The following is a 13,265-nucleotide window of genomic DNA, read 5'->3' on the forward strand; positions in this document are numbered from 1 at the left end:
GGAACACGCTGGAGTTAGAACGCAGGTGCCCGGCCCAGGGCTCCGAGAGCAAACAAGTGGCTTTTTGCAGGAGGACTCTTTGTGACAACCCCCCAAGAGCCCAGCCTCAGCCACATCGTCACGGAGGAGGACATCCAGTTCTACGTGCAGCAGTTCAAGAAGTCTGGTTTCAGGTAAGGAGAACAGTGTCCCAAACAGCGAAGAGAGATGATCGGCAAAGAGGGGTACAGGGTGAGGCCTGCCGTCCCTTCGGCTTCTGGGTGGCGAGGGCACGAAACGGAGCCCCCCCATGATCTAACACAGCAGGCCCCAGACAATGTGGGCAGCTTCTGCGTGTTTCCGGAAGCCCACTTTCGAGGCCTCCCAGCCGAGCCCTGAATGCCTGCACTAGGCCTTGCTCGTTAAAACACGGCAAGTGTGTGGGCAACCAAATGTGAGCCTGGGCTCCGCCCTCCCACCTCCCCTGCAGAAACCTTAGCTCCCACTGGGAAGACCCCTGTTGCAGAGCTGGCTCCTGCGGGGCACGGGGCGGGGGTCTGTAGTGTAGTCCCTTCCTGAAAGCCTTCCTGTTTTTGTTCCCCTGATCTTCCCCTTCCCCAGGGGTCCCCTAAACTGGTATCGAAACATGGAAGTAAACTGGCTGTGGGGCTGCACAGGCTTGGGACGAAAGGTAAGTGCTGGTTCAGGGTGGCTGCCCTCCCCTAGGAGCCCCCGTTGGGGCTCCTCATTGGCCCAGTTCATCTGCCCTTAGGTCAGAGTTGGGGGATGAGAAGGACAGACTGACTTGCAGTCTTTTTCCTTTCTGCACTTCCCCTCCACTCAAGGGGGAAGTGCCTCAACTCAGGGCTTTCACTGGTGCTTTCCTTGGAATGGTGGAGGGTGGCTTGGGGGCAGAGCAGGGTCCGTCCAGGTGACTGTGGCATCCCTGTGGAAGCCCCCCCGCCCCACATCTCCCGACAGTGCTGTAGGTCAGGGCAGCAGTTCAGCCAGGATGACCGCTAAAGCTGAGGGGAATCACACGGAGCCCCCATTTCACAGAAGGAGCGTGAGGTGTTTTCAGAGAGACAGGTGTTAGCCTCTGGCTGTGTCTCCTTGCCCAAGTCTGCCTGAGTCTCAGTTTCCTTGTTTGCCAAGCAGAAGATGGGTTTCTAATCTCTGGTCTGCGAAGGGAATACAGTTATGCTCCGCTTTTTGAAAGTTCGCTTTTACAAAGACCTATATGAGGAGCTGTTTTCACTAATTGAAAGAAATCCAAAGAGGATTTTTGCTTTTAAGGAAAAAAGCAGCGGCATCTCTTTTGCCGTGAGTCATTCTAGAGGCAGTGTGTAAGCAGAGCGGCCCCGCCAAGCCCCTTCCCCGGGAGCTGCCCTAAGCATCTCAGCACTTAGCCACTTTGGACCGTGTCTGTGAGCATCTGGGCTTTCTAGGGGTCTGTTTTGTGTATCTGTTAGCAAGATGGTTCCTAAGGATTCAGAAAAGCCCAAGAGGGGTTATTTTTGGGGTCTGGGAATGTTCAAAAACATTTTCATATAAATTAGTGGTGATTGCTTCTTCACTTTATGCCATTTTGGTTTACGGCAGTTTTCACTGGAATGAATGCTCTACTTTTGAATAGCTGGGGAAACCTGTAACAAGGTCCACAGCTTACATTCAAAACGTTGAAAACCGGAGCACCTGGGTGGCTCAGTAGGTTAAGCGTCTGACTCTTGATTTCGGCTCAGACCATGATCTCATGAGTTAGAGCCCTGTGTCAGGCTCCTTACTCTGATGGTTTGGAACCTGTTTGGGACTCTCTCTCCCCTTCTCTGCCCCTCCCACTCACACACTCTCTCTCACAATAAATAAATAAACTTTAAAAAGTTAAAGACCTGTAGGAAATTGCATTTTCGCATTCCTCAGCTCCCTCAGTAGCCCTGGTCGATTCACTGGAATAGGAACGCCTAGACCTTAGGGATACCACGGCAGATCAAACTCATGAGGCCCATCGGGCGCCTGGGTGGCTTAGTCAGTTGAATGTCTGACTCTTGATTTCAGCTCAGGTCATGATCCCAGGGTCAGGGGATTGAGCCCTTGGGCTCTGCACTGAGGGTGGGGCCTGCTTAAGCTTCTCTCTCTCTCTCTCTCTCTCTCTCAAAACAAAACAAAAAACAGATGAGATCTTGACCTCGTCGGGTGAGGCAGTAGAGCATAAAACATAATTAAGAGCAGGCTGGGCCACAGCTTGGCCCGGGATCTAATCCCTGTGTGACCTTGGGTAAGGCACCTAACCACTCTGTTCTCCATTGCCACTTCTGAAATATGGGAATGACAGAAATAGTTCTTACCTCATAGGTGTAGGTAAGGATAAAATGAGGGAATGCCTGCAAAATGCTTAAAACAGTCCTTAGCACGTAATAGGAGTTCAGTGAAGGCTCATTATCCTTGACTCCCTCACCTGTGACTGACGAAAATGACAAAGCCATGGTTGGAAGGCAAAATCTCTCACAGCATGGAGGCACATGATGCCAGAGCCTTTGGGGAGGTGAACCCCAATGGTGCTGACGTTGGAAACCCATTCTTCTATAGCCATCTTCCAGATCTTGCTTCTCCTCCACCTCCTCTCATGTCCCCACAACCAGTTTACTTTTTGACTTGGAATATTCTGGAGTTTATCGCAGCCTCAGGATTAGTTTCAGGAATAAAACTACTTTTTTGTTGTTGTTCATTCAACCCTTAAAAATTTTTAAAGGGAATTTTAAAATTCCCTTTAAAAATTTTTTTTTATTTAATTCCAAGTTCCTGAACACATAGCGTAATAATGGTTTCAGGCGTAGGATTTAGTGATTCATCACTTCCTTAGAACACCCAGTGCTCATCACAAGTGCCTCCTGAACGCCCATCACCCATTTAGCCCATCCCCCCACCCAACCCCACCAGCAACCCTCAGTTTGTTCTCCGTGTTTAAGAGTCTCTTACGATTTGTCTCCTCTGTTTTTCTCTTATTTTTGCTCCCCTTCCCCTATATTCATCTGTTTTGTTTCCTAAATTTCACACATGAGTGAAATCACAGGACATTTGTCTTTCTCTGACTATTTCGCTCAGCTTAATACACTCTAGTTCCGTCTCATAGCAACAGAATCACTTAGGAACATCCGCCGGTCCTTCCTCGGTTGGTAGAAGGGCTGTGGTGAGAAGCACACAGTTCTGTGTGGTGGTGAAAACCAGTGCCAGTCCCTTAACCAGGGACAAATCGAAGCTGTTTGACAATTATAAGGGTGGACACAGAACAGAGACGATAAATGGAGGCTGTCTCCACCCCACCGTGTCCCGTCTGCCAGTAGACGAAAGTGAAGTGCTCTGCTGCCCACCACGTCGGGCTGATGACAGCCGTGGCTGACCCATTCACGTCCTGGATTCATGGCTGACCTTTTAAAGCATCCACTTAATTCAAAGAAAAGGAACATTGATCTCCATCCAAGGCATCTTTCCTCCTTTCTGGTACCATCTATCCCGCTCTATCAAAAAACTAAATTCAGCTGAGTAAATCTGAAGATCTAATTGGCCTTATTAAATGGCTCATGAGTCAGGCAGCCTAGCATCCTTCTAGCAAGGGGAGGGGTACATGTGGGTGGGCGTTGTACAAAGTGGAAGGTTTTTTCCCAGAAGGAGGCTGGGGCAAGAAAGGAATAAGCAGAAGAAAGACCTTGTTTCAAGCAAGGTCACCTTCCCTTAGAGGGAAGAGCAGGGGTCTTATGCACAGTCCCTCGGCTTCCTAAGGGAGAAGGAGAGAACCCGTGTGACCCATTGCCTCCTTGGTGCTAATCAATAAATTCCTGCCTAACCAGTGTAGACATTTCTGGGGGAGGTTGAAACTGCAATTAGGTTAGGTATTAAGCTCCAGTTTCATGACTTGGCCTGGCCCAGGTGACACTATTTGGGGCCTGTGGTTTTCTTTTCATGGTTTTGTAAATCTCAGACACACTGAGTAGGCCAGCCCGCGTGTTCTTACCTCCACACTCATGTGCACACGAAGCCCGTGTTGGTCACAACCCTGCTGACTCCACACATCTTAGAGAAAGCCAGTCTTGTCCTCTGGGTGTCTCCTACTTTTACACAAAACACTTCACGCTTCTGGGCACCAAATATATGGGGGTTTACCTCCACCCAGCAGTTCTCTGCAACACCAGGATTCAAATCCGTGCTGACACTGTCTCCCCGGAAGACAGGGTCGGATCCCACAGGTTAGGGCCCGGTCCTACAAGACGCCCCCCGACCCCCTCCCCCCCGCCTCAGATGCTGGTCACAAGTCTACCTGTTACCTATGCTTCTGAGGTTCCCATGCCTCCCTCCTCGGGTTCGAGTCATCTGCTAGGGTGGCTCACAGAACTCAGGGAGACACATTCGCCAGTTTGTTAAAGGGGACGGTGAAGGATACAGATGAACAGCCAGATGGAGAGACACACAGGGTGAGGTCCTGTCCCTGCGGTTGGGGTACATCACCCCTCCCAGAGTGGATGTGTTTGCCAGTGCGGTAGCTCCCCAAACCCCATCCTGTTGGGATTTTATGGACTTTAATGGAGGCTTGCTCGTGGAGGCATGATCAATGATTAACTCCATCTCCAGCCCCTCTGTCCTCTCTAGAGAATGGGAGGTGGGGCTGAAAATCTAAGTTTCTGATTATGGCTTGGTCTTTCTGGTGCCCAGCCCCCATCCAGTCCCCACCCAGGAGCCCACCCAGAGTCCCCTTTGATAGAACAAAAGATACCCCTAGTGCTCTTATCACTTTGGAATTTATAAGGGTTTTGGGAGTCCTGTGCCAGAAACAGGAGCAGAGTCAAATCTGTGTATTTTCTATCATCTCACACCATCATCTTAGATCCCCAGTCCTGCAAAGCCTGAGGAAACAAAGCCAAGACCACAACCGCACCACAGGGGGTCTTTTGGGGAGGGGAGGGGAGGTGGGGGGGGAGTTGTTAATCATGCGGGAAGCCCCAAAGCAGGAATATGAAGCACTGTGTCCTTGTCCGGGGAGAGGGAAGGCCCAAGCTATGAGGGGCGCAAGAAGGGGCCATGTCCTCCCTACTCTGGCTGCTCCTACTTCCTGGTGCCCTCCCCTAGATCCTGGTTCCTGCCCTGATGGTGACAGCCGAGAAGGATGCTGTGCTCACTCCGAAGATGTCCAAGCATATGGAGGACTGGGTGAGCCAGCAGTCCTACACTGGGGTCATGGGTGCTTCCCGGAGAGGGCACAGGCCTTGCGGGTGAAAGATGGCAGCTGGGGATGCAGAGCCGGGGCGCTTGCTGGACAAGGCCCTTCGTCAGTGGGAGCCCTGCCACCTCAGAGGAGCAGCAGTCCTGACTGACGCTTCCTTTCCCCTGCACTGATGTGGCCTGTCACTCACTCACTCACGCATGCATTCATTCATTTACTTCATGGGTTTTACTGTGCACATAAGTACTAGATTCTGGAAGGTAAAGGGGAAGAAGATGCAGACCTCACCCTTGGGGAGCTTGCTGTCCTGCTGTTCATCCTGGATGCAGGAGAGATGTGACATGTGATACTGTTGGGAATGAGGGCTTCACAGAAGTGCTGACCCCTGCATCTGGCCGTGGTGAACCACTAAGGCCTGCCCTGCAGACAGAACAGGAGACAGGGTGAGAGACGGGGAGCATGCAGGGCTTACTGGGAGAATGGCAGGAGCTCTGTAAGTCTGGAAGATTCCGCTGAGCCCACAGGGCCAGCCATTGAAGGGAATTGACAGGTGACACACCTGGGGGTTGGAAGCTCATTCTGCTACGAGCATGGAGGTTGGTGGGGCTTGGGGGCCTTGCAGGTAGGGTGACTGGGGGCTGGCTCACTGCATCCTCCTGCTGGAGGTGGTGCATCCGCACTCAGCTGTGACTTCCTTAGCATCATCTGGAATAGCAAGCAGTGTGATAGGTGGGGTGCTGCCAAGGACACGCTTCTCGTGGGGCCCTGGAGCCCGCTGACGGAGGGGCTGAGCCAACGGGGGGCTCGTTTTCTCCAGCACTAACCCTTGAAGGTTTCTGTAGACTCTCCAGTTCTTCAGCTGGCCCTTTCCAGCCCTGGCAGCCGACTGCTAACCTTGCTGAGGTTTATGCTTGGAAGGGGCTGTCCTTGCCTCTGGGAGGAAAGCTGCACTTACCCCCAGTGTTGTCTCCCTTGGGTTGCACAGTTCGAGGCCCGTGTAGGGTGGGAGCCTGCATGTGCCAAGTGCAGTGCTGCTGCCCCCCCCCCACTCTTTGGGGCTTGTTGCCATGACCCACTGTGGTGCTTCAGGGTCCCACAGGGAGGCCAACCAGCCCTGCATGCTGGGGAGAAGGGAGGCCGCCTGAGAGGGGGCCTCAGTCATGTCTGCATGGTGAGAGCCAAACAACCAGGCATTTTCCAGACAGTGATCAAATCGAGTCCTAATAATTCTAAAGAGAAGCAGTTTGTTTCGATGAGTACAAACAAGGCAGCCCTGAATTTGAATCTTAGCTCAATCACTCTTTGTGTGACCTTGGGCAGGTTACCTGACTTCTCTAAGCCTTCATCTTACCCCAAAGGATTACAGCCAAGGTTATAGAAGGCAATGCATGTAGACTCCCTGGCACACAGTAGGAGCTCAGTAAATGCCCATTCCTTTTCTAAATAATGCAGGGTTTTCGGGGGGACGGGATGGCCTGAGGGGAGCACTAACCTAAGACCAGACCCTTTGCATTCTGCCACTTACTCTTCTGGGTTTTTTTTTTCCCAGATCCCCAACCTGAAAAGGGGACACATTGAGGATTGTGGACACTGGACACAGATGGAGAAGTAAGGAGATGTGGCAGGGGTGGGGGAGGCCCCCGGGTGGGGAAGACCAGGACTTCCCGTTTGCCTCCACTGAGAGCTTCTCTGGCCTCGCCATTCACTTCATCATCTCTACCCTCACGTGAGATGAGGGGGGCCTGACAGGTGTGAATTGCCCTCTGTTTCCTTCCCAGGCCCACCGAGCTGAATCAGATCCTCATCGAGTGGCTGGAGACTGATGCCAGGGACCCAGCGGTGGTCTCAAAGCTGTAGGGTATGGCGTGTGCCAGCCCCCAGCAGGCCTTCGAGCCCTTCCTCTGTTGGGCTTGGAACGCAGAGGAAGCCTTTCCGGCACCTCTTGAGACCACCAGCTTCGTTCCAAGGGGGTTTACTCCCAAGAGTGGTTTCCTTTAAATAAAGAGTCAAATCTGATATAACATTAGATTCAGGAAAAGTCCCGTGTGATTCATTCTCCAGGTGTAAAAGTGTTCCTTCATCGCTAAGAGCTAGTGTTCTATAGGGCACAGAACCAGATGGCCAGGGGTGATTTCTCATTGACTAGCCAATCACAGTGTGGCAGCAAAATCAGCAGTTAATTTTGAAGCACGTCAGCTGAAATTGGAACTCATTAATTTAATAAAGCTAAAACATCGTGACACTGGCGTTTGTGTTCCGGGAGGAAGGCAGAGCGGGGGCGGTAGACCTGTCTGTCCCCTTCGGATGAGTGTGTTTCCCTCTGCTCTTGATCGCTGAGTGATCTAGAGCAGCAGTGCCCAGTGCAACGTTCTCTTTTATTTAAAAACATTTTTTAACATTTATTTTTCAAAGAAAGAGCTTGAGCACGAATAGGAGAGGGGCCCAAGCAGGCTCCACGCTGGGAGCACACAGCTCGATGTGGGGCTCAAACTCATGAACCTCAAGATCATGACCTGAGCTGAGATCAAGCATCAGCCACTTAACCGACGGAGCCACCCAGGCGCCCCTGTGCAGCAGGGCTTTCTGAGATGAGAGAAATGGTCTGTTCCGTGCTGTCGGTGGGAGAAGCCGCCAGCCACATGCAGCACGTGCCCTCAGCGAGGTATGCTCGCACACATGGTCGTGGCTGAGCACTTGAATGTGGAAAACGCGTGTGAGGAAATGATCTTCTCATTTGACTGTCGTTGGTGTAAATCGCAATGGTCATGTCTGGCAGTAGCTGCCAAGTGGCTCAGCACAGACCGAGACCTTCCCTCCAGCCTACCTTCCCCAGTCAGATCCGGAAGCTGCGTCTCACTGGATGTTTCTCCCCCTCACCCCCCACACCCCGTCATTACCTCCTGCCCAGGGCCTTGCAGAACGGCCTCCTAACTCATCTCCCTGCACAGAGTCTGATCTGAACATTGCAGGGCCTCCCCACTGTCCCCAAATAAAGCCCCCCTTCCCCTCCTGCCCTGATCACTCCCCGATTCCTAAATGCTCTCCAGCATCACCGCCCCTCAATTCTCTTCAGTTGCCATGCCAATCCTCCTTGACCCAGTGCCCCCTGCAGGACTCCTGCTTACCACCTCCCCCAGCAAGTCCCTGGAGTGGCTCATGTGCCCTTTCTCCCTCCCCCTGAGACCAGTATGCTCACAGGTGTATGCACACCTCCCTCACTGTACATTCTACAGGGTGAGCTTGAGGAAGAAGGAGGGGTCTTTAAGCTGAATTATGAATTATGTGGAGTATAAGTTAACCAGGCAAAAATGGTGTGTCTGTATGTAAAAGACAAGAAGAAGGTTAGAAATGTTAGCCACTATCATTATTAAGTATGTCTGCAAGCCTTACAGCCTTCTATATACTATCTCCTCTTCTTCCCATTTAACAGATGGGAAAGCTGAGGTTTCAATAGCTTGCCAAAGTCACTTGGCTGGTTGGAGGCAGAACCTAGAGTCAGGCGCGCTCTGTCTGGTCCCAAAGGCTAAGGTCCTACCAAAAATCTCCTTTCTGAACCTGGAGTCAGACTATATGGACTAGACTCCTGATATGCCACTTTCTACTGTGTCACCTCAAGAAGGGCTTTCCTGTGCCTCAGTTTCCTCATCTACAAAGGGTACACAAAGAGTACCAGCCTCTTAGGTGATTGTGAGTACCAAATCAGTTAATGTATGCAGGGACCTGGAACAGCACCTGGCACAGAGGAAGCTGTGACAGTTTTAGCTGTAAGCTTTCTAGTTTATCCTAGGATGAGGCCTATGTGGGCTTTAAATTTCCAGCCACACCACCACCTCCTTCCTTTTGGATCTGTAAATTAAAGGGCCCATTTAAAGGGCAAATTCATGGGGCGCCTGGGTGGCCCAGTCAGTTGAGCATCTGACTTCAGCTCTGGTCATGATCTCACACTTTGTGGGTTTGAGCCCCACATCAGGCTCTGTGCTGACAGCTCAGAGCCTGGAGCCTGCTTCGGATTCTGTGTCTCCCTCTCTCTGCCCCTCCCCTGCTCATGCACACACAAACACTCTCTCTCTCTCTCTCTCTCTCTCTCTCTCTCTCACTCTTTCTCTCTCTCAGATAAATATTAAAAAAACTTTTTAATTAAAAAATAAAAAGCAAATTCATGACCTGGGGAAATGACTGTGTAAGCCAGATATTTTACTAAAACTGAGTATGTTTAATCTCAAATAAGGGTCAAATGAATCAAGTCCACAGATTTGCAACAAGAATATAACCAGTCATGCAAGTTGAGGGTCCTAGAGGACCCTGGACTGGAAGAGTCTTCAGGTTATTCAAGAAAGCACTGGAAATATCCAGAACTGCGTGTTTCCCCACTGCCGTGGAGAGCTTCAGCCCACACATCGATCAGCTGTTAGCAGCAAAGGGCCTGACCCCATAAGACAGATTTTCAGATGCCAGTTTAAGTTCAACTTGCTGGGAGTGTGTTCAAGTTCTTTTAATTACACAATGTTACATTCATTTCATCACTGCCAAGGACTTAAATGACAAATGTCTTGACCTCTGCTAAGGGAACTAGCCTTAAAAGGGGGCACGGCAGACCCCATATTCTCCATTACACCCACGCATCAGCGGGGCCATGGAGCTCTCTAAAGGGGATTGTGGTCACTCACAAATTCTGTCCTCACACAGTGGCTGTCACGTAGCAGTAGCCAAGGTTTCCAGAAGTGCCTTCTGAGTCTGTTAGAATAGATGGGATAAAAAACTATTTCTGTGTCTCTTGGGGTACAGTGAACCCCTGGTGTTAGGCCTTGAGGTGACCCTAAGCCAGTTTGCATATCTTTCACATCAACATAAGCTCAAATCCAGAACAAACGATAGCTATAATATCTTGATCAGAACCTCAAAGGCTTATGCAACAGGAATTGGGCGGGAAACATCATACTTCGCTATTCAAAGGAATCCATCTAGCAACAAAGGATAAAATATTTTCTTAGCAGTTATAGAAGTTTCTCCCAAGTGTTGGCTACTGCACCCAGTTGTTAACTGTCTGCCCCAAGACACTGAGGCCCTTTGGATTGGCAACTGCCTATCTAAGTGACTCATCCTTGATCCTAACTCAGCAGATGCCTTGCATTTCGTAGGTGCCCATTTGATGGTTGCTGAATAAATCAGAGAACAGAAGCACAGATGAATGGATGGACAAATGAGTTGATTTCAGATTCTTGATTTTGATGCCCTACTGGGTGACATGGATGGCCGATTGCATGACTGTTTTCACCATCCCAAGACTTGATGGAATAAGACTCTGGGGGTGCCTGGTGGCCCCATAGGTAGAGTGTGCGACGGTTGATCTCAGGATCGTGAGTTCAAGCCCCATATTGGGTTTGGAGCATACTTTAAAAGAGACAGAGAAAAGCAGGAAGGGAGGGGGGAGAGAAAGTGGGAGAAAGGAAGGAAGGAAGGAGGGAAGGAAGGAAGGAAAAATGAAAGAAGGAAGGGGACTTTTATTAAGACTCCTGACATATCTGCTAATAGAACTAAATTCAGAAGGAGAAGACGTCCAGGTTCTAGTCATCTATGAATCTTTGCTCACATTCAGTGGGTTTCTGCTGCATAAAATAGAAACGCAATAATTTTTTTTAGTAACACAGCTGAAGGATTTACAGTCACTGTAGAGGCTTACCGCTTTGGTATTTATAAGGTATGAGTGGGATCACTTTGTCAGTTTACTTAAATACATTTTGTCATATTTACATATAAGGCTTTTGAGGCTGGTACCTGTTTTTTAAAGAATATCAATGATGTTTATCCTCCTGTGAGCTCACTTTTTTTTTCACTTTCACTGTGGTAAAATATACATTAAAATTTGCCGTTTTAACTGTTTTCAAGTATACGTTCAGTGGCAGTGAGGACACTCACTCTGCAAGCATCACCTCCATCCATCACCAGAACGTTATTGTCCCAAACTGAGACCGTACCAATTAAACACTAACTCCCAGTTTTCCCTCTCCCCCACCCATGGCACCCCCATTCTACTTTGGGACTCTATGAGTTTGACTACTCTAGCTAATTCACATAAGTGGAATCATACAGTGTTTGTCTTTTTGTGACTGGCTTATTTCACTCAGTAGAAGATCTTCAGGGCATATTTATGTTGTAGCATGTGTCAGATATCCTTCCTTTTTTTTTTTTTTTGATATCCTTCCTTTTTAAGGCTGAGCAATATTCCAGAAGATGGATATGCTATGTTTTGTTCATCCATTCATCCATTGGTTGACACTCGATTGCTTCTACCTTTTGGCTACAGTGAATAATGCTGGTCTGAACACGGTATACAGATATCTCTTCGAGTCTCTGAGTTCAGTTCTTCTAGTATATACCCAGAGGTAGGATTACTGGACCCTGTGGTACTTCTAGATTTAATTTTTTGAGGCTCCACCACACTGTTTTCCCGAGTGGCTGCACCATGTTACATTCCCATCAGCGATGCAAAATGTTTCATTTTTTTCACATCATCACCAACACTTGTTATTTTCTGAGTTTTTGATAATAGCCATCCTAATGGGTGTGAAGCGGTATCTCACTATAGTTTTGATTTGCATTTCCCTAATACTTGGTGATATTGAGCATCCTTTCCTGTGCTTGTCGGCCATTTGTAGATATCCTTTGGAGAAATGTCTATTCAAGTCCTTTGCCCATTTCTTTAAAAGATTTAATTTTTTAAAATGTTTATTTTTGAGAGAGCATGTGACTGGGGGAGAGGCAGAGAGAGGGGAGGACAGAAGATCTGAAGCAGGCTCTGTGCTGACAGCAGAGAGCCTAATGCTGGGCTCTGATTACTCACTGGCTGTGAGGTCAGGGCCTGAGCCAAAGTTGGATGCTTAACTGACTAACCAACCAGGCACCCCATCTTTGCCCATTTTTTAAAATTTATTTTTGAGAGACAGAGAGAGACAGCGTGAGCAGGGGAGGGTCAGAGAGAGAGGGAGACACAGAATCTGAAGCAGGCTCCAGGCTCTGAGCTGGCAGGCTCCAGACACAGAGCATAACGTGGGGCTCAAACCCGTGAGATCATGACCTGAGCAGAAGCTGGATGATTAGCCGGCTGAGCCACCCAGGCGCCCCAAGCCCATTTTTAATTGTTTGTTTTCAGATTGAGTTGTAGGAGTTCTGTAAATATTGTGGATATTAATCCTTTGTAAGAGTATATGATTTACATATATTTTCTCCCATAGGTCATACTCATTTTATTTATTTATTTATTTATTTATTTATTTATTTTTAAAGTAGGCTTCATGCCCAGCATGGAGCCCAATGCAGGGTTTTAACCCATGACCCTGAGATCAAGACCTGAGCTGAGATCAGGAGTCAGATGCTTAACCAACTGACCCACCCAGGCGCCCTCATAAACTCATTTTTAACCAATTAATACCTTCCTAGCTTAAAAGGCCTTGATTAAGACCTACCTTGTGTTTCTTAGGTGGGTCATCATTGTTGTCCATGATATTCACGCCAAAACTCCCAGGATGGGGCAGAATAGATCAGCAGTGGAGAGTAGGTGTGACTGGCTCCTGTCAGAATTTCAAAGACAGAAACAATTCTTGGGTCATGTAACTCAAAGCAAGAAAATCCCAGAGGCATCCCCCAAACTATAGTCTTTTTTTGCCATTTGAATAGATTGAGGAGATGGATACTTGGTCTGCATCTCCATCAATTATCCCGGATTCAGGTGGAAAAAGAACTCTGAGAGGCTGCGGGCATTTTAGACATTTTGTCTTATGTATTGAGTGAACTTGAATTAGTAGCACAAGGAAGTAATATCTGCAGATCAGAAGTCATTAAACACCCTCCCAGATGTTCACACTATTTCAACGAAGCGTTAAGTTACCACGTGTAAGTCATACATTAAGGAGCTCACTCTGACTGATGAATAAGTAACCGGAGGGGAAAAGGTCAGAAACAAGCTCCAGTGACCATCGAAACAGCATTATTCTCTTGCCAACAAATGTTAGAAAAATTAAGACTCAGCAATTATTGAACTAGCTGAGTCCTTCACGCAAGAAGGAATAAGCAATAA

General features: G+C 48.8%; 2 protein-coding genes across 2 annotated transcripts in view; both read left to right on the top strand.

The window, feature by feature from the left end:
• Positions 1-7,223, top strand: part of EPHX2 (epoxide hydrolase 2) — a 61,346-nt gene extending 54,123 nt beyond the window's left edge. Inside the window, exons 14-18 of the mRNA XM_029938286.1 lie at positions 71-173; positions 601-670; positions 5,098-5,178; positions 6,741-6,799; positions 6,970-7,223. Of these exons, the coding sequence (XP_029794146.1) occupies positions 71-173; positions 601-670; positions 5,098-5,178; positions 6,741-6,799; positions 6,970-7,048 (392 nt within the window). The 3' untranslated portion in view covers positions 7,049-7,223. The remainder of the gene's footprint in view (positions 1-70; positions 174-600; positions 671-5,097; positions 5,179-6,740; positions 6,800-6,969) is intronic.
• A 543-nt stretch (positions 7,224-7,766) lies between these two features.
• LOC115290323 (L-gulonolactone oxidase) overlaps positions 7,767-13,265 on the top strand; it is a 42,042-nt gene continuing 36,543 nt past the window's right edge. Inside the window, exon 1 of the mRNA XM_029938299.1 lies at positions 7,767-7,853. The gene's annotated coding sequence lies outside the window, so the exon portion shown is untranslated. The remainder of the gene's footprint in view (positions 7,854-13,265) is intronic.

Source organism: Suricata suricatta, chromosome 1, assembly GCF_006229205.1.
Source record: "Suricata suricatta isolate VVHF042 chromosome 1, meerkat_22Aug2017_6uvM2_HiC, whole genome shotgun sequence".
In the NCBI taxonomy this organism is placed as follows: domain Eukaryota; kingdom Metazoa; phylum Chordata; class Mammalia; order Carnivora; family Herpestidae; genus Suricata; species Suricata suricatta.